The sequence below is a fragment of the Trachypithecus francoisi genome, unplaced genomic scaffold, assembly GCF_009764315.1.
Source record: "Trachypithecus francoisi isolate TF-2019V2 unplaced genomic scaffold, Tfra_2.0 Lachesis_group21, whole genome shotgun sequence".
Lineage (NCBI taxonomy): Eukaryota > Metazoa > Chordata > Mammalia > Primates > Cercopithecidae > Trachypithecus > Trachypithecus francoisi.
In genome coordinates, this window is record NW_022681467.1 from 30,918,955 (window position 1) to 30,940,801 (window position 21,847).

The 21,847-nt window shown below is 43.6% G+C and overlaps 1 protein-coding gene across 2 annotated transcripts in view; it reads right to left on the minus strand.

The window, feature by feature from the left end:
- Positions 1-15,857, minus strand: part of LOC117068698 (ubiquinol-cytochrome-c reductase complex assembly factor 1) — a 109,330-nt gene extending 93,473 nt beyond the window's left edge. Inside the window, exon 1 of one of the 2 annotated variants that reach the window (XM_033186223.1) lies at positions 15,654-15,857. In XM_033186223.1, coding sequence (XP_033042114.1) covers positions 15,654-15,677 — 24 coding nt within the window. In that variant the 5' untranslated portion in view covers positions 15,678-15,857. Of the gene's footprint in view, positions 1-2,259; positions 2,323-15,653 lie in introns of those variants that run through there. The other variant, XM_033186222.1, reaches the window with a different exon arrangement.
- Positions 15,858-21,847: the final 5,990 nt, after the last annotated feature.

Here is a 21,847-nt window from a genome sequence, read left to right on the forward strand (position 1 = left end):
CCCAGTGATTGAATCAATCATGCCAACCCTAAGCCTCCATAAAAATTCTAAATGACAGGGTTCAGAGAACTGGTAGAGATGAAAAACTCTTTTTTCTATATTCAACACTCCACTTCTGATACCAAATGTGCAGGGGTAAGAGGTCTCCATACCAAGCAATTCTCCAGTTCTCTGCAGACACCAACTGGGTGTCCTACAATTTAACTTAATTCTTTTTTTTTTTTTTTGAGACGGAGTCTTGCTCTGTCACCCAGGCTGGAGTGCAGTGGCGCGATCTCGGCTCACTGCAAGCTCCGCCTCCCGGGTTTACGCCATTCTCCTGCCTCAGCCTCCCGAGTAGCTGGGACTACAGGCGCCCGCCATCTCGCCCGGCTAGTTTTTTGTATTTTTTAGTAGAGACGGGGTTTCACCGTGTAGACCAGGATGGTCTCGATCTCCTGACCTCGTGATCCACCCGTCTCGGCCTCCCAAAGTGCTGGGATTACAGGCTTGAGCCACCGCGCCCGGCCCAATTTAACTTAATTCTTACACTAACTGCCTGGAGTCAGCAGAGACCTCACAGCTCCATTCAACAGGATTGTCCCCACTTCAGACTCCCATCACAAGCAGTGAGTCCCCAGGTTACTTACACTTTTGTCCAACTTGTCCATACATTGGGGATTCCCACAGCTGCCTCCTCAGATTCAATAATTTGCTAGCATGGCTCAACTCGGGGAGGCACTTCACTTACATTTATCAGTTTATTATAAAGGATACGCCTCAGGAAGAAGAGCCAAAAGGAAGTGATGCAAAAGACAAGGTATGGGGTGGGAGCCTGCTCTCCGGGTGTGCCACCCTCCCTACATTTTGATATATTTACTAACCCAGAAGTTCTCCAAACCCAAGGATTTCTATGGAGGCTTCATTATGTAGACATGATTGACTATCACTGACCATTGGTGATTAGCTCAATCTCCAGCCCCTCGCCCCTTCCAAAAGTCAGGGAGGAGTGGGAGAAGCTACAAGTTCCAACCTTCTACTCACATATTTGTTCCTCTAGCAACCAGCCTCTACCCTCCAAGAGTCAGCTTATTAACACAAACTCATTGCTGGGCATAGAGGTTCATGCCTTCACTCCTATTATCTCAGCATTTTTGAGAGGCTGAAGCAGGATTACTTGAAGCCAGGAGGTCGAAACCAGCCTGGGCAACAAAGTGACACCCCTGGCTATACAAAAAAAAAAAAAACCCATAAACTTATGTATCGTTGAAAGGGGCTTATTATAAATAACAAAAGACACTCCTCTCACCCCAATCACTTTGCAAGAGTTTCAAGAGCTCTGTGCCAGGAACTAGGGATAAAGACCAAATATATATTTCTTCTCTCACAATATCATATTTGGGTTGCAGCCACATGCCAGGAGGGTGGCACACTCTAATTCCACAGGGACAGAAGCAACTGTACTCAAGATCATTCCAGATCTGGCCTTTAGTACCTAAGTTTAGAAATCCTGCCAGAATGGGGTATCACATGAATGAAGAACTTCCAAAACGGGACCAAGACCAAGCCTCCACATGCTCATTTCTCCAAGGATAAGATATACCACTGCCTACTACTGGTTCCGCAGACTAAAATAATTCTGGTAACAGGTGACTCAAGCAGTGGGCATGGGCTCCCTCTGGGAAGAGAAACAAAATAAGCAGACTTCTGGCATTTTATGATTAGATTATAATTCAAATTACAGTTTGCAATGTCTTTTTTTTTTTTTTTTTTTCTGAGGCCGAGTCTTGCTCTGCCACCCAGGCTGGAATGCAGTGGTATGATCTCGGCTCACTGCAATCTCTACCTCCCGGGTTCAAGTGACTCTTATGCCTCAGAGTCCTGAGGGGCTGGGACTACAGGAATGAGCCATCACATCTGGCTAATTTCTGTATTTTTAGTAGAGACAGGGTTTCAGCATGTTGGCCAGGCTAGTCTCAAACTGCTGACCTTAAGTGATCTACCTACCTCGGTCTCCCAAAGTGCTGGGATTACAGATGTGAGCCACTGTGCCTGGCCTCTTTTTTTTTTTTTTTTTTGAAGAGACAGAGTCTCACTACATTGCCCAGGCTGGAGTCCAGTGCCTAGTCATGGTGCTAACATTGTACACTACAGCCTCAAATGCCTGATTCCTGGGCTCAAGTGATCCTCCCACTTCAGCTTCCCAAGTAGCTGGGACTAAAGGCTTGCATAACCTGTGCCTGGCTTACAATGTGTTTTCATAAACACTGACTTCCTTACCTGATCTTCACAGAATCCCTTTATAGTAAGCAATGCTGAGATCATCATCATCCCCAAAAGGAGGAGGAAACTAGGGTAGAAGTTTTACAGTGAGAAAACACACAGGGGCAACTTGATTTCCAAGACAAGAGAGATTACATGGCTGTTCAAGTAGAAACTGAGATTCACAATTTCCCTCTAACATGAAGCTCATTTCAGAAAGGTCTCTTGGCCAAAAGGAGAGGTTAGGCTGGAGAAAGGGAGAGCTCTGTCTTGCTAAATGAGAAGTCTGCTTTATTTTAAGAAGCTGAAATACATTCTACTGTATAAATGACAGCCATGTACATAGCACTGAAAATCTTAATTTTAGGAACCAACTCTAGGGATCTGAGGGTTTTCTTCACTTGACCTGTAGACCTTATAGGGCCATAATGAGGATCACACACACAAATTGCTTGAAAATCTTTTGCAAGGCATAATGTACAACACAGTCAGCCCTCCACAGCCATGGGTTCTGCATCCATGGATTCAGCCATCCACAGATTAAAATATTTAGGAAAAAAAAAATGCCAGGCCTGGTGGCGTGTACCTGTAGTCCCAGCTACTCTGGAGGCTGAAGCATAAGAATCACTTGAACCCAGGAGGCAAAAGTTGCAAGTGAGCAGAGATTGTGCCACTGCACTCCAGCCTGGGCAATAGAGAGGGAGACTCTGTCTCAAAAAACAAAACAAAAAAAATCATGCCAGGCGCGGTAGCTCCTGTAATCCCAACACTTTGGGAGGCCAAGGCAGGCGGATCACGAGGTCAGGAGATCAAGACCATCCTGGCTAACACGTGAAACCCCGTCTCTACAAAAAATACAAAAAAATTAGCCAGGTGTGGTGGCGGGTGCCTATAGTCCCAGTTACTCAGGAGGCTGAAGCAGAAGAATGGCATGAACCCGGGAGGCGGAGCTTGCAGTGAGCTGAGATCATGCCACCACACTCCAGCCTGGGCGACAGTATAAGACTCCATCTCAAAAAAAAAAAAAAAAAAAATCAGGAAAAAAAAATTTGCCATACTAAACATTTAGACTTTTTTTTCTCGTCATTACTCCCTAAATAATACAGTATAACAACTATTTACATAGCACCTATATTGTATTAAATGTAAGTAATCTAGAGATTATTTAAAGTACATAGGGGGATATACATAGGTTATATGCAAACACTATGCCACTTCGTATCAAGGACTTGAGCATCTATGGATTTTGGTATCCGAGGGAGGTCCTGGAACCAAAGGACCAGGGATACTCAGGGACAACTGTACTAGGAGTCAAAGATTCCAGTTTAAATTCAGCTACTCTAATATTATCTTTACAAGTAATTTAACCTCTGTGACATTCAGTTTCCTCACAGCAATTATCAGGAATACTTAATGAGCATTTGATGGCAGGCACTTTTTTGATACTTTACATATATGACCTCATTTAAACTTCACAATCACCACTCATGTAGGTATACCATTATCCCATTTATATAAAAAAGGAAACTGAGGCATGGAGAGGATAAACAACCTCCCAACATCACACAGTTCTAACAGCAGGATTAAGATATGAACCCAGGCAACCCAACTCTAGAATCCATGCTCATTTACGGGATGAAAGGGTAGAGTATCTGCAAGGTACCTTCTAGCTCTAACATTATATGACCTAGTCTGGAACCAATTAAAACAGCATATTGTGGAAAGTGCCACATAACTAAAGGCAGAAAGCACTGTTCAGAAGCTACATATCAGATCATCACCTCTGGAAGCCTTGGTTGTCTCTTTTTATCAAAAATAAGACAAAATCCCTATTTCTTAGGATTTTCTTTAAAATTAACAAATGTACCTTGCAGTATGTTCAGCATATTAAGTTGAATCTGAATCTCCATTTCCTCGAGTAGACAGTAACAGGTTGAGGTGGGGGGAGAAAGGCATTAAATTTTTAAACCTACAGACGCTTTCTAAAGTGTCTCACAGTTCTAAAATTGTATAATTGCCACTTACAGCACCTTATATTTCAAATGAAAAGTGGAGCTAAAAATATTTTATTTGAGCTGCGGTTTGATCGGTTGAAGTGGTTTTCCAAATGGGAGACAGTTACTGGTGTTCTGTTTTACAAACACTGACAGATTTACTAGAATCATTCAATGTCAGATGTTCCTGTCCTAAAAATGTTAAGTATGGGATAAGAGGAAACTGCTTCAGATTCAGGGCCAAGGGCGGGGGGGACAGGGGGAGCAAGAGGAAATTACAAGTTGAAACAATGCAAACTTTTGGAAGATTTTCTGAAGAATTTCATCATGTAATTTCCAATGTCAACAAAATTTTTCTCTGTAATTTTGGCTCCGGTTGGTCTTAGGCCAATACTTTTAGAACAGTTCTTATTAGAAGAAAGGAACAATCAGCTGTTCTTTCCTTTTCCAATCCTACAATTCTTGTCCAAATCCTTAATTGAAACCACTGAAGTGTAGCAGAAAAGGTAATCCCAAGTCAGCCATCAAATAGCTGTGAACTGGTTACTCAACAATCTGGGCCTCCATTTTCCCTTATGAAAAATGGGAATAATAAAAGCTATCTCATAGCAGTGTTCCCAGGAACATTTCTGAAAGCACTTTGATAACAGAAAAACACAACCAACGGCATCACTGTTATGAATAACGGTTACTGAATTATGCAAGCCCTGCTTTCCCCAGCAAACTGACAGAGAAGCAAAAACCATTTTCTTAAAATATTGTTTGGAATCTGGCATTCATTCCCTTTCTCAAAAGAGGTTTTCAAGGATCTCTGTATTGTAACTTAAATACCTGATCCTTACTGGTCTTTACCAATTGAATCCCTCTAAACTCATAATACTTGCTGGGTTTTCCACTCAACAGTTTCAAAACCTGACTCAGATTCTCTGGTTTGGGAATCACTGCTCCACTCCACACACGCTAATTCCCTTGTAGTAATTTCCTCTGGGACTCTCCTCTTCACTCCAACCCAAACTATAAGCTCAATTGCTTCAAGAAATCTCTCTAGGCTGGGCCTGGTGGCTCACATCTGTAATCCCAGCACTTTGGGAGACCGAGGCAGGCAGATCACCTGAGGTCAGGAGTTCTAGACAAGCCTGGCCAACATGGAGAAACCCCATCTCTACTAAAAATACAAAAATTAGCCTGGCATGGTGGCAGGTGCCTGCAATCCCAGCTACTCGGGAGGCTGAGGCAGGGAGAATTGCTTGAACTTAGGAGACAGAGGTTACAGTGAGCCAAGATCATGCCACTGCACTCCAGCCTGCGCAACAGAGCAAGACTCCACTCAAAAAAAAAAAAAAAGGAAATCTATCTAGATGTCAGCTTCTGGTTCTACTGGCTCTACTCAGTCCTTTTTTTTTTTTTTTTTTTGAGATGGAGTCTTACTCTGTCACCCAGGCTGGAGTGCAGTGGCGCCATCTCGGCTCACCACAACCTTCGCCTCCCGGATTCAAGCAATTCTCCTGCCTCAGCCTCCCAAGTAGCTGGGACTACAGGGACACGCTACCATGCCTGGCTAATTTTTGTATTTTCAGTAGAGGCAGGGTTTCACCATGTTGGCCAGGCTGGTCTTGAACTCATGATCTCAGGTGATCCACCCCTCTCAGCCTCCCAAAGTGCTGGGATTACAGGCATGAGCCACCGTGTCAGCCTCTACTCGTCCTTTATCTTTTCCACCTCTTCCAACACTTCATCTATAAATATATATCTGTGGAAGTACTTATCTCTCTCTTAAGGTACTAAAATATTAGGCCTATAACAATTAGCACATCTCAACTTCTCCCAAGTTCAAAAAACATTTATAGCCATTCCCAATGGCAAAAAATTATTCCTTTAACTTAAGATAAATGCACTGTTACTAAGTGGGAACTAGTTTTATTGTCATTTTGCCTTTCCAACACTTCAAAACCAAAATTTTTAAGATAAGCTTCATGTTTTTGTTTCCCGTGCACATTGTTAATTGCAGTGATTTTTACATCAGTATTTCAAAACATTCTGACATACCACCTCTTGTACTGACTACCCTTTAGTCAGTCCACTGACAGGCCTGTAATTGTGCATGTGGTTTTTTTAAGATACACAGTATTTTCCTTGGCTCATTCATGAGCTAGAAAACGATTTACAGGTGTAGCGGATTCTAGTCATTCACCATAAAATCACCACAAACACTGAGTGAGCAAATACTGAACAATTGCTTCTAGAGGAAATGCCAGACTTAGGTTCCTGCAAACCTCTGGTCACAACATTCATCAACCAATCAATACATAGCCTTGCTTTATGGGTTTCTGTTGAAAAACACTCTACTTAATATGCATTGTTGATTCAGTAACACTGAACTCACAGCCAACAGCACTATAACTCACTTAGCAAAATTTACCTAATAAACATATTTTCCCGTAAGGCACATTGTGGCCTTCTTGCACTCAGCAATGCTAGATAGCATTTCCATACTACACCTGGGGGACATTTTAAAGATGGGATTCACCAACAAAAGCACAAAAATATGAAAAATATGGCACTAAACAGGCCATGAAAAGAATACTTGTTACAGTATGAAAACTGAAACAAGAAGGCGGAATGTTGACCCACCTCAGCTAGGAACACGCACGTTGGCAGCTCAAATTCCTTACCCTCTGCAAATGTCCACAAATAACTACAAAAGTGCCGTGAGTATTGATTTTGGGGTTTCAAATAAATTTTAGCAACTAGGTGAGTTCACAAATATAGAATCTGTGAATAATGAAAATCAATTATAAACATGAAATCCACTTTTTTTTTTTGAGATGGAGTTTCGCTCTTGTTGCCCAGACTGCAGTGCAATGGTGCAATCTCAGCTCACGACAACCTCTGCCTCCTGGGTTCAAGCGATTCTCCTGCCTCAGCCTCCCAAGTAGCTGGGATTACAGGCATGCACCACCATGCCCAGCTAATTTTATATTTTTAGTAGAGACGGGGTTTCTCCATGTTGATCAGGCTGGTCTTGAACTCCCAACCTCAGGTGATCCCCTGGCCTCAGCCTCCCAAAGTGCTGGGATTACAGGCGTGAGCCACCACGCCCAGTCGAAATCCACTTTATAAGTCACCGCTGGTGCCTATATTCCAAATGCCATGGATATTAATTCAATTCCGGAGTCCAAAGAACAGATACTATGGTAACAAACTTTCCTTCCAGTTACAATATGGCATGCTATAATACAAAAGGATATTTCCACAGAGGGAAGAAGAGAATGTTTAACCATTCCTTCAAAAATTACTGAATACAGGCCGGGCATAGTGGCTCATGCCTGTATTCCCAGCACTTTGTGAGGCCGAGGTGGATCACTTGAGGTCAGGAGTTCAAGACCAGACTGGCCAACATAGTGAAACAGTCTGTACTAAAAATTATATAATATATATAAATAAGCCAGGTGTGGTGGCACGCACCTGTAATCCCAGCTACTCAGGAAGCTGAGGCACAAGGATCGCTTGAACCCAGGAAGAGGAAGTTGCAGTAAGCAGAGATCATGCTGTTGCACTCCAGCCTGGGTGACAGAGTGAGACTCCATCTCAAACAACAACAAAAAATTACTCCAGCACTTTGGGAGGCCAAGGCAGGCAGACTGCCTGAACTCAGGAGTTTGCAACCAGCCTGGGCAACACAGTGAAACCCTGTCTCTACTAAAATACAAGAAAATTAGCCAGGCATGGGGGCGTGCACCTGCAGTCCCAGCTACTTGGGAGGCTGAGGCAGAAGAATTGCTTCAACTCGGGAGGCGGAGGTTGCAGTGAGCCAAGATCGCACCATAGAACTCCAGCCTGGGGGACAAGAGCGAGACTTCGTCTCAAAAAAAAAAAAAAAAAAAAAAAAAAAAATTACTGAATACACTGCCTCCTCCCACTTTGTTGGGAGTTTTCAATCTGAGCTTTCAAAAGATTGATTACATATAGGAAAGATTTGAGTAAATCAATAAATACATTAAGGGTGAGGGGTCAGGTTTCTATCAGAGAAAGGAGTTAACAAATATGGCAAGGCAAAAGAGTAGAACAAATCCTGTGGTATTAGAATGGATTTAGAATAACTGGTGTGGGCTTTTAATATATAAAGAAAAAGATATAGACATATATATATTTCCCACCCACATCCTCACAGGGCCTGCAGACAATGACACTCCAGTAGCAATGAGCACATGTAGCACCCAGATTTGGTTTCTAAATAGCAACAACCACTAAACGAACTAGTCTCCTCAAGAGAAAAGTTGACTCCAGAATGGGGATGATGTTCATCAAAGCCTTACAAAGAATTGGCATTATTCAATCTGTCTGATAGTTCCTTAGAAGGCCCTATTTCAAGGCTGTCTTAGAATTCACCCAGTGTGAAAAAAACCTTTTGCCCAGGAGCACCGGTTAAAAACAAATAGAGGTAACTGTTTGACTTCATGGCTTCCTGAGGCAGTGAACAACAGATGGGGAAAACAACAGACTAACCAAAAAGGTTTAAAGGAAAAGCTGGTGAATGAGACGTCCACAGGGGCTTAGAAAAGCCCCAACATATTCATGGCATCTAGGAAGCCATGAACACACCCAGGTCTGTGCACATACCCAAAGTTGTGCACATGCTCAGGAAAGATCTAAGAACATCTCTTACTTGTGGTTGACCTTGAGGTTCTGCACAGCAGGAAGTGAAAGTTAAGGCGGTGTTACTGAATGTCTGGCAGAGAGTTATAGGTACATCCCAACATGCACACAGAGCCCCACAGGAAAAACTGGGATACTCACTGCTTCCAGGCAGTGAGAACAGAATTTTAAGAAATTTAGCAGAAATTTAAAGAAATGTGCTTAATCATTACCTGACCACTAAACTAAGCAGAGACTTCAGTGGCCACAAACGACAAAGAATACAGACTACAGAATCAATTCAGAAAAGTCACTAAACAAAAATGCAACAACAAATCTTGGGAAGGGAAACAATCTGATTTCCAGAGTGGCCACATTACTTAAAATGTTTTTTAACAAAAAACATTTTGTTTTCAACAAAAAAAAAGTTATAAAACATGCAAAGAAACAATAAAGTATGGCCCACACACAGGGGGAAAAATGCAATCAATAGAAACTGTCTCTAAGAAAACCCAGACAGCAGACAAAGAGATTTTTAACTATTTCAAATATGTTCAAAGACCTAAATGAAAACATGTCTAAAGAACTACAGGAAAGTGGCTGGGCACGGTGGCTCACACCTGTAATCCCAGCACTTTGGAAGGCCAAGGCAGGTGGATCACCCGAGGTCAGGAGTTTGAGACCATCCTGGCCAACATGATGAAACCCCACCTCTACTAAAAATACAAAAATTAGCCAGGTGTGGTGGCAGGCACCAGTAATCCCAGCTACTCAGAAGGCTGAGGCAGGAGAATTGCTTGAACCCAGGAGGTGGAGGTTGCAGTGACCTGAGATGGTGCCACTGCACTCCAGCCTGGCAACAAAGCCAGACTCCGTCTCAAAAAATAAATAAATAAATAAATAAACAAACAAACCATAGGAAAGTATGAGAATGATGTCTTACCAAAGAGAATATCAACAGAACGAGAAGTTATTTTTCTAAAGACAAAATAAATTCTGGAATTGAAAAGTCCAACAACTAAAATGAAAAACTCATTAGAGGGGCTCAACAGCAGACTTCAACAGGCAGAAGAAAAGAATCAGTGGTCTTGAAGATAGGTCAATTTAGATTATCCAGTCCAAGGAACAGAAAGAAAAAGCAATAAAGACAAATTAATAGCCTCAAAATGAAAAGCAAAATAGAAAAAAAGAAGAACAAGTTTAACAGCCTCAGACTGTGGAACACCATCAAACACACCAATATATGTATAATTAGTCTCAGAAGCAAAGAAAATAAAAGGACAGAAAAATATTTGAAGAAATAATGGCAGAAAACATCCTAAACATAATGGAAAATGGTAATTTAGGATTCCAAGAAGCTCTACTAACTCCAAATAGGATAAACACAAAGAGAGTCACAGACACATCATATGCAAGCTGCCAAGAGACAAAGACAGATTCTTTAAATGAGCAAGAAAAGAAATTCATCATATACAAAGCATCCTCAAGAACATTAACAGTTGATTTCTTCTCAGAAACTGTAGCAGCCAGAAGGCAGTGGGATAAAATAGTCAAAACACGGAAAGACAAAGATTTTCAAACAAAAATTCTATATCCGGCAAAACTATTATTCGAAAGTGAAGGAAAAATGAAGATTTCCCAGATAAGCAAAATGGAAAGAATTTGTCAGTAGTAGACTTGCCCTGCAAGAATAAGGGAGATCTTCATGTTGAAATGAAAGGAAACTACAGAAAACTCAAATCTATATGAAGAAATAAAGTAGACTAATAAAGGTAACTGTTTAGGTAAATAAAAAATATGGTATAAATGGATTCTCTGTTTGTAATTTTTTTTCTTTTTCTTTTTAATTTAAAAGACAACTACAAGAAGAAATAATTATAAATCTACATTGGTAGGCATATAATGCATAAAGATGTAATTTAGATGCCAATAACACAACATGGAGGAAGGAACAGAGCTACATAGAAAGAAAGTCTTTACATATTACTGAAATCAAGTTGGTATTAATCCAAACAAGACTGTTATGAATTAAGATGTTCATTGTAATCCCAGGGCAGGTCACTAAGAAAACAGCTCATAAAATATAGTAAAAGCTTGTAACATGTACACAAATTAGCTCAAAATGGATAAAAGACCAAAATGTAAGACCTAAAACAATAAAACTTTTAAAAGAAAACTTACAGGAATGGCTTCATGACAGTGGATTTTGCAATGATTTCTTGGATACGATATCAAAAAAGCAGGCAATATTAGGGCCAGGCATGGTGGCTCATGCCTGTAATCCCAGCACTCTGGGAGGTTGAGGTGGGTGGATCACTTGAGGCCAGGAATTTGAGACCAGCCTGGCCAACATGGGAAAAACCCCTCTCTATCAAAAACATAAAAATTAGCCAGGTGTGCTGGGCATGCCTGTAATCCCAGCTACTCGGGAGGCTGAGGCGGGAGAATCGCTTGAACCTGTGAGGCAGGGGCTGCAGTGAGTCTAGATTATGCCACTGCACTCTAGCCGAGGTGACAGGGCAAGACCCTGTTTAAAAAAAAAAAAAAGAGTAGGCAATAAAAGAAAAAAGAAAAAAAAAAGTTGGACTTCATGAAAATTAAAAACTTTTGTGTATCAAATAACAGTATCAACAGACAGAAACAGCAACCCATAGGATAGGAAAAATACATGCAAACCATATATCTGATGAGGGACTGATATTCAAAATACATGAAAAACTTGCCAGATGCGGTGGGTCATGCCTGGCCAACATGGTAAAACCCCATCTCTACTAAAAATACAAAATTTAAGGCTGGGCACGATGGCTCACACTTGTAATCCTAGCACTTTGGGAGGCCGAGGCAGGCAGATCACATGAGGTTGGGAGTTTGAGACCATCCTGACTAACATGGGGAAACCCTGTCTCTACTAAAAATACAAAATTAGCTGGGTGTGGTGGTGTGGGCCTGTAATCCCAGCTACTCGGGAGGCTTAGGCAGGAGAATCATGTGAACTCAGGAAGTGGAGGTTACAGTGGGCCGAGATCATGCCATTGCACTCCAGCCTGGGCAACAAGAGCGAAACTCCGTCTCAAAAAGAAAAAAAACCTGAAGAGGTGCCCAATATCATTAGCCACTAGAGAAATGTAAATCAATACTACAATGAGACACCACTTCATAATAAGAATGGCTATTGTCAAAAAAAACAGAAAATAAGGCCACGTGCGGTGGCTCACACCTGTAATCCTAACACTTTGAGAGGCCGAGGCAGGAGCATCACTTGAGCTCAGGAATTTGAGACCAGCCTGGGCAACACAGCAAAACTTCCTCTCTACTAAAAATTTAAAAATTAGCTGGGCATGGTGGCACACACCTGTAATCCCAGCTACCCGGGAGGCTAAGATGAGAGGATCACTTGAGCCCAGAAGTCGAGGCTGCAGTAAGCTGTCATTGGACCACTGCACTGTAGCCTGCGTGACAGATCAAGACCCTGTCTCAAAAACAAACAAAAACCAGAAAATACCAAGTGTTGACAAGAATGTGGTGCAACTGGAACCCTTATGCACTGCTGGTGAGAATGTAAAACAGTGTATCTACTGTGGAAAACAGTAGGACAATTCCTCAACAAATTAAACAGGCTGGACATAGTGGCTCACGCCTGTAATCCCAGCACTTTGGGAGGCCAAGGCAACAGAATTGCTTGAGCCCAGGAGTTCAAGACCAGCCTGGGCAACATAAGGAGACCCCATCTACAAAAAAGAAAAAAAAAATTAGCCAGGCACACACCTGTGGTCCCAGGTACTCAGGAGGTGAGGTGGGAGGATCACTTGAACCCAGGAGGTCAAGGCTGCAGTGAGGTATGACTGAGCCACTACACTTCAGCATGCATGACAGAGCGAGACCCTATCTCCAAAAAAAAGATAGAAAATTCTGACACATGCTACAACATGGATGAACCTTGAGGGCATTATGCTAAATGAAATAAGCCAGTCACAAAAGGTCAAATACTGTATGACTCCACTTATATGAGGTACACAGAGTAGTTAAACTCACAGAAACAGAAAGTAGAATGGTGGCTGCCAGGGGCTGGGGAGAAAAGACTATAGAGAACTATTAATAGGTTCAGAGTTTCAGTTTTACAAAATGAAAAGAATGCTGTGGATAAGGGTGGTAAAGATGGCACAATAGTGTAAATGCACTCAATACCACAGAAATGTATACTTAAAAAGTGAGGGCCTATAATCCCAGTTACTCGGGAGGCTGAGGCAGGAGAATCGCTTGAACCTGGGAGGCAGAGGTTGCAGTGAGCCTAGATCACGCCATTGCACTCCAGCTTGGACAACAAGAGCAAAACTCCATCTCAGAAAAAAAAAAAAAAAAAAAAAAAAAAAGTTTAAAAAGTAAATTTTGTTATATGTATTTTACCACAATTTTAAAAATTTTTCTAAAGTACAGGGTGGCTTTCTGTAATTTTTACTATTTCCAAAGAAAAGCAAAAACGATCACCAATGCCCAGGACAACTCATAAAAACCATAAGTATGTCCAGTTCTACTGATCAAATGCCCAGGCTCTCTGCTGTAGTCACTCAACAATAGCAGTGTTTTAGTTTCCTCCTCCTTCCCAAGCCCATCACTGGAGAAGGGAAAATATTGGCTGACAAGACAAAAAGAGGAAAAAATAAGGCAAGACTGACAAGAATGTTTCAGGAATACTTTTTTTTTTGAGACAGAGTTTCATTCTTTCACCCAGGCTGGAGTGCACTGGCGCAATCTCAGCTCACTGCAACCTCTGCCTCCTGGGTTGAAGCAATTCTCGTGCCTCAGCCTCCCAAGTAGCTGGGATTACAGGTGCCCACCACCAGGCCTGGCTAATTTTTGTATTTTTAGTAGAGACAGGGTTTCACCACGTTGGCCAGGCTGGTCTTGAACTCCTGGCCTCAAGTGATCCACCTGCCTCAGCCTCCCAATGTGCTGGGATTACAGGTGTGAGCCACCGAGCCTGGCCAGGAATACTTCTCTGTGGTTCCATTTTCTTATCTGTAAAATAGAGGAAATAACATGCCCTCCTTTCCAAAGGGATGTTATAAGGATTAGGGAAGTATGTTAAAGTGCTTAGCACATAGTAAGTGCCCAATAAAATGTTAGTTATCAGGCCAGGCTCAGTGGCTCATGCCTGTAATCCCAGCACTTTGAGAGGCCAAGGGAGGCGGATCATGAGGTCAGGTGTTCGAGACCAGTCTGGCCAACATGGTGAAACCCCGTCTCTACTAAAAATACAAAAATTAGCCTGGCCTGGTGGCACACGCCTGTAATCCCAGCTACTCGGGAGACTGAGGCAGGAGAATCACTTGAACTTGTGAGGCAGAGGTTGCAGTGAGCCGAGATCACACCACTGAACTCCACCCTGGGTGACAAAGCAAGACTCTGTCTCAAAAAAAAGAAAAAAAAAAAGTAGCTGGGTGTGGTGGTGCATGCCTGTCATCTACTCAGGAGGCTAGCACAGGAGAATCGCTTGAACCTGGGAGTGGAAGTTGCAGTGAGCCGAGATCGAACCACTGCACTCCAGCTTCGGCGACAGAGCAAGACTCTGTCTCAAAAAAAAAAAACAACTAAACGGTGGGAGGGGAAGAAAAAAAAAATACTAAATTCAGATCATACTAATTGCCATTTCCCCAGCAGTCCTCATTTCTGAATCAATTTCTGGCCTGAAATCAAACAATCACTTCACCAGGTGAATCTTTCTGGCAGTTATGGGGGGATTCTACAATTAAAAATTTACTGAACAGCAATTCAGGGTACCTCACTCCGCTAGGCTGGCAAGGAACACAAGAAGTAAAACTGCCTCCTTGTAAGCCATATATAAAAAGATCAAAAACACAAATGCAAAATAACAATTCAAAAGATACCCAGAGGCAGGAATAGGCCATGTCTACTATGAAAATCTATGTCTTTGACCCAATATTTGAAGACTCACTAAAATTATAAACCCTCCCATCCCTCCATGATTAAAAACTAAGCTCTGTATCCTAACGTTTTTTCTGCTGCCACTTTCTTTTCTCTTTTAATTCCTAGAAGAAAGAGTATGCTAGAAGGATCAGGACTAAATCTCAAGAGGCGCAGTAGTTTCATACACGGGTGCTAAAGAGTCTAGTATCTAGTAGTCTTTCCTTACTTCATTTATTCAACAAGTAATCATTTAACACCTATGATGTGCCAGACACCATACTAGGCAAAGTGAAAACGACCGAGACAGACATGGCTCCAATTCTCAAGCAGTTTTCAATCTAATAATCTATATTCCACCTAACTGTACAGTTAAGAACTGACTTACGATCTATGAAAGAAACACTGAGAATCTCAGAATCTAAAGGGACTGCAGGAGATAAATGCCCTCGTTTTTCACATAGGAACAATGAGGCCCAAAAGTGACTTGCTTAAAGTCACCCTATGCACCAGTGACAGTCAGGTACTAGAACCCAGGTCTCCTGAAACTCCAATCAGTGTCCTACATGCTCCTCTCCCTGAGGGGAAGCAGTTACATGGGGGACGGAAGGAAAAGCAAACCCCATCAAATAAAGGCCAGATGTCACTCTTCCCCTCCTCGAAAGATAGGGGAGCTAAGGTCAAAACGGGGGTAGGAAGAGGTAGGAAGCTGCCTCAGTTTCCCCACGGAAAAGCGGCCACGCAGCCTAGCTATAACACAGGCTCCCCTCCTGCAGTCCCTTCCAATTCCTCCCGCCCTGCCTTGTCGAACCCCAACCCGGGACCCAGAGGACTACCGTAGAAAATTACTCCTTCACTCACAAGGACTCGCACCAGCAACGCCATGTTCCTCAATAACCATTTCCGGGTGAAGAGTGAGCTTCCGGTGTCCCCTTTTCTACGTCCTCCTTTTGCCGGCGAAAGACTGGCACGGACGACGCAGGCGCAGAGAGGCCGCTAAGCGCACGCGCGCTTGCTTTCTCGGCTGTGCACGAGGCTGTCATGCCCGGGCACGCGCCTCCCTGCTTTCTTCCTCGCTACACGTCACAGTAGCTCAAATCCTTCCCCCATGCCCGTCTTCTTGACCCAGACCTCGGGCTTTTCATACCCCTCTCTTTATTCCCCACCTAACCCAGCCTCACTCCTCAGCTCTTCCTTCCTAGACTCCATCCCAACACTTTTCAATGGGGATTTAAAAGAACAGGACCTTGGGAAATCTCAGTCTTTAGAAAGAGCTAGAGGGCCGGTCGCGGTGACTCACGCCTGTAATCTCACCACTTTGGGAAGCAGAGGCGGGCGGATCACCTGAGGTCAGGAGTTCGAGACCAGCCTGGCCAACATGGCAAAACCCCGTCTCTACTAAAAATACAAAGAAAGTAGCGAGGCATGGTGGTGTGTGCCTGTAATCCCAGGCGGAGGTTGCAGTGAGCCCAGATCGCGCCACTGCACTGCAGCCTGGGCGACAGAACAGGACTGTGTCTCAAAAAAAAAAAAAAAAAAAGTCAGAGAAGGAGGCTAAGATAAAAGGAATACGGGGAACAACAGAGTCCTGAAAGTCATGGCAAGAGGGCGGTCATGTGCCTGGTAGAGGAAGAAATTTTTGGGATTTGTGGTTGGTTGATTGTTTAAGGGGAACCTCTTTGAATATTGATAGGAAAGGATTAGTGAAGAGTATACAGGGCCGTGCCTGGTGGCTCACGCCTGTAATTCCAACACTTTGGGAGGCTGAGGCAGGTAGATCGCCTGAGGTCAGGAGTTCAAGACCAGCCTAACCAACATGGTGAAACTCTGTCTCTACTAAAAATACAAAAAAAATTAGCCAGGCATGGTGCCATGTGCTGTAATCCCAGCTACTTGGGAGGCTGAGGCAGGAGAATCGCTTGAACCCGGGAGGCAGAGGTTGCAGTGAGCTGAGATTGGGCCACTGCCCTCCAGCCTGGGCGACAGAGCGAGACTGCGTGTCAAAAAAAAAAAGAGTATACAGGAGAATGAATCAAGGGGGCAAGGAGCTTCCTGAGGAAAGTGGCAGAGAACGGCCTTGGTAGAAGACTCCTCTTCCGTTATAACCCAAGAGAAGAGAAGACAAAGTACTAGTGCTTTGGGGGTTGAGGGAGCAGAGGGGCAGGATGTTGAAGGACTTCTTTCATTTCATTCAGTCAACAAAGACCTATTGAGTCTTCCTTATGTGCTGAACACAAGACATACTGGCTTCATGGAGTTCTTAGACTGGTGGGGGAAGCATAGGAATCCAGTGAAAAAAATAAAAACTGGGGAACTACTTTTGTTAGGCTGGTAAGGCCTCTCCAAGAAAGTGACATGTAAATGAAATCTAAAGGAAGAAGAGGAGCTAGCCATGGGAAATAGCTTCACTCTATTATTCTTTTATTCTTTTTTAAATTTATGGATTTTTTATTAATTGACAAAAAAATACATATTGTGTACAACAGGATGTTTTCTTTTTTCTTTCTTTTTTTTTTTTTTGAGACAGAGTTTCGCTCTTGTCGCCCAGGCTGGAGTGCAGTGGCGCAATCTCACTCACTGCAACCTCCGCCTCCTGAGTTCAAGCGATTCTTCTGCCTCAGACTCCCAAGTAGCTGGGATTACAGATGCACACCACCACGCCTGGTTAATTTTTGTATTTTCAATAGAGATGGGGTTTCGCCATGTTGGCCAGGATGGTCTGAAACTCCTAACCTCAGGTGATCCACCCACATTGGCCTCCCAAAATGCTGGGATTACAGGAGTCAGCCACCGTGCCCATGGCCAGGATGTTTTAAAATATGTATACATTGCGAAATGGCTAAGTCAAGCTAATTAATATATGCATTACCTCATATTTTTGTGCTGGAAATGCTTAAAATATGTTCTTTTTTTTTTTTTTTTTTCAGATGGAGTCTAGCTCTGTTGCCCCGGCTGGAGTGCAGTGGCCGGATCTCAGCTCACTGCAAGCTCCGCCCCCCGGGTTTACACCATTCTTCTGCCTCAGCCTCCCGAGTAGCTGGGACTACAGGTGCCTGCCACCTCACCCGGCTCGTTTTTTTTTTTTTTTTTTTTGAGACGGAGTCTCGCTCTGTCACCCAAGCTGGAGTGCACTGGCCAGATCTCAGCTCACTGCAAGCTCCGCCTCCCGGGTTCACGCCATTCTCCTGCCTCAGCCTCCCGAGTAGCTGGGACTACAGGCACCCGCCACCTCGCCCAGCTAGTTTTTTGTATTTTTTAGTAGAGACGGGGTTTCACCGTGTTAGCCAGGATGGTCTCGATCTCCTGACCTTGTGATCCGCCCGTCTCGGCCTCCCAAAGTGCTGGGATTACAGGCTTGAGCCACCGCGCCCAGCCTTTTTTTGTATTTTTTAGTAAAGACGGGGTTTCACCGTGTTAGCCAGGATGGTCTCAATCTCCTGACCTCGTGATCCGCCCATCTCGGCTAAAATATGTTCTTTAAGCAATTTTCAAGAATACAATAAATATTCATAGTTGCTATAGTCCCCATGTTATACAATAGATCTCTTCTTTTTTTTTTTTTTTTTTTTTGAGACGGAGTTTCACTCTTGTTGCCCAGACTGGAGTGCAATGGCGTGATCTTGGCTCACTGCAAACTCTGTCTCCCGAGTTCAAGTGATTCTCCTGCCTCAGCCTCCCGAGTAGCTGGGATTACAGGCATGCGCCACCATGCCCAACAATTTTATATTTTTAGTAGAGACGGGATTTCTCCATGTTGGTCAGGCTGGTCTCGAACTCCTGACCTCAGGTGATCCACCTGCCTTGGCCTCCCAAAGTGCTGGGATTACAGGCATGAGTCACTGTGCCCGGCCTGCCCGGCCTACAATAGATCTCCTGAATTTATCCCTCCCAACTGAAATTTTATATCCTTTGACAAACATCTCCCCAGCCCCTGGTAACCACCATTCTACTCTCTACTACTATGAGTTCAACTTATTTAGATTACACATATGAGAGAAATCAAGCAGGATTTGTCTTTCTATGCATTGTTTATTTCTCTTAACATAACGTTCTCCCAGTTCATCCGTGTTGTCATAGATGTCAGCATTTCCTTCTTCTTCTTTTTTTTCCTTGAGACAGAGCCTCGCTCTTGTTGCCCAGGCTGGAGTGCAGTGGCGCAATCTCGGCTCACTGCAACCTCTGCCTCCCAGGTTTAAGCAATTCTCCTGCCTCAGCCTCCCTAGTAGCCTGGACTACAGGCATGTGCCACCACATGCAGCTAATTTTGTATTTTTAGTAGTGACGGGGTTTCTCCATGTTGGTCAGGCTGGTCTCGAGCTCCCGACCTCAGGTGATCTGCCAACCTCGGCTTCCCAAAGTGTTGGGATTACAGGCATGAGCCACCGCGCCTGGACAGCATTTCCTTCTTCTTTAAAGCTGAATAGCATTCCATTATATATATAAATCACTTTTTTTTTTTTTTTTTTTTGAGACAGAGTCTTGCTCTATCACCCAGGCTGGAGTGCAGTGACATAGTCCCAGCTCACTGCAGCCTGTACCTCCTGGGTTCAAGCACTTCTTGTTCCTCAGTCTCCTGAGTAGCTGGGACTACAGACGTGTGCCACCATGTCCAGCTAATTTTTGTATTTTTAGCAGATACGGAGTTTCGCCATGCTGGCCAGGCTGGTCTCGAACTCCTGGCCTCAAGTGATCTGCCCGCCTCTGCCTCCCAAAGTACTGGGATTACGGGCATGAGTGACCGTACCTGGTCATAAATCACATTTTCTTTCTTTCTTTCTTTTTTTTTTTTTTTTTTTTGAGATGGAGTCTCACTCTGCCACCACCAGGCTGGAGTGCAGTGACGCAATCTCAGCTCACTACAACCTCCCCCCACCAGGTTCAAGTGATTCTCCTGCCTTAGCCTCCTGAGTAGCTGGGATTACGGGCATGCACCACCACACCCAGCTAATTTTTGTATTTTTAGTAGACATGGGTTTCACCATGTTGGCCAGGATGGTCTCGATCTCCCGACCTCATGATCTGCCCTCCTCGACCTCCCAAAGTGCTGGGATTATGGGCATGAACCACCACGCCCGGCCACCACATTTTCTTTATCCGTTCATCCAATGATGGACACTTAGGTTAATTCCCTATCTTGGCTGTTGTGAATACCGCTGCAATGAACATGTTAGTATAGATGCTTCTTCAACGTACTGATTTCATCTCCTTTGAGTATATACCCAGTAGTGAGATTGCTGTATCCTATGGTGGTTCTGTTTTTGATTATTTGAGAAACCTCTATACTGTCTTCTATAATGGGTATACTAATTTACATTCCACCAACAGTGTGCAAGGGTTCCCTTTCTCCACATCCTCAGGAACACTGTTAGAGTAGCCATTCTAACAGGTGCAAGGTAATATCTCATTGTGGCTTTATATTGCATTTCCCTGATGATTAATGATGCTGAGCATTTTTTCATATACTTGTTGGCCATTTGTATATCTTCTTTTGAGAAATGTCTATTCAGATATTTTACTCATTTTAAAGTTTGGGTATTAACCCCTCATCAGATATACGGTTTTTAAATATTTTCTCCCATTCCATAAGTTGTCTCTTCACTCCGTTGATTGTTTCCTTTGCTGTGCAAAAGTCTCTTAGTTTCATATAACTATTTCTCTATTTTCACTATTTTTGCCTATACTTTTGGGGTCATATTTTAAAAAAATCATTTCCGAGAACCAAGTAATGTAGCTTTTCCCCTATATTTTCTTCTTCTAGTAATTTTAGTTTGAGGTCTTATGTTTAAGGCTTAAATCTATTTTGAATTGATTTTTATTTGAGACAGGGTCTTTCTCTGTTGCCCAGGCTGGAGTGCAGTGGTGCAATCAAGGCTCACTGTAGGCCGGGCGCGGTGGCTCAAGCCTGTAATCCCAGCACTTTGGGAGGCTGAGACGGGCGGATCACGAGGTCAGGAGATCGAGACCATCCTGGCTAACATGGTGAAACCCCATCTCTACTAAAAAATACAAAAAAAAACTAGCCGGGCGAGGTGGCAGGCGCCTGTAGTCCCAGCTACTCGGGAGGCTGAGGCAGGAGAATGGCGTAAACCTGGGAGGCGGAGCTTGCAGTGAGCTGAGATCCGGCCACTGCACTCCAGCCCGGGCAACAGAGCGAGACTCTGTCTCAAAAAAAAAAAAAAAAAAGGCTCACTGTAGCCTCGAAGTCCTGGGCTCAAGTGATCCTCCCCCATCAGCCTCTTGAATAGCTGGGTCCACAGGCTTGTGTCACCATGCCCAGCTAATTCTTTTATTTTTAGTAGAGACGGGGTACAGGGGGTCTCCCTATGTTTCCCAGGCTGGTCTCAAACTTCTGGGCTTGAGCAATCCTCTCATCTCGGTCTCTCAAAGTGCTAGGATTAAAGGTGTAAGCCATAACACCTGGCCCTCGATTTTTGTATATGGTATGAGATGAGAGTCTAATTTCGTTCTGCATGTGGATATCCAGTTGTCCCTAAAGGGTAAAGACTGCCCTTTATCCATTGTGTGTTCTTTGCACCTTTGTTGAAAATCAATTGACTATAAATGCATAGGTTTATTTTGGGGCTCTACTCTGTTCTATTGGTCTATGTGTCTGTACAAATGCTATTCTACCAGCAAATGTTGGGAAGTGGGAGAGGGAAAGAAGATTTCAGAACAACAATCTTGAGGTAGGAAATAAAACAGTATATTTTAAGGATGGGTGCAATGCCTCATGCCTGTAATCCTAACACTTTTGGGAGGCCAAGGCAGGTGGATCACCTGAGACCAGGAGTTCAGAGACCAGCCTGGGCAACATGGCTAAACCCTGTCTCTACCAAAAAATACAAAAAATTAGCCGGCTATGGTGGCAGGTTGCTCTGTCGCCCAGGCTGGAGTTCAGTGGTGCAATCTCAGCTCACTGCAACCTCCACCTCTCGGGTTCAAGTGATTTTTCTGCCTCAGCCTCCCGAGTAGCTGGGACTACAGATGGGCACCACCATGCCCAGCTAAGTTTTGTATTTTTAGTAGAGACGAGATTTTACCATATTATCCAGGCT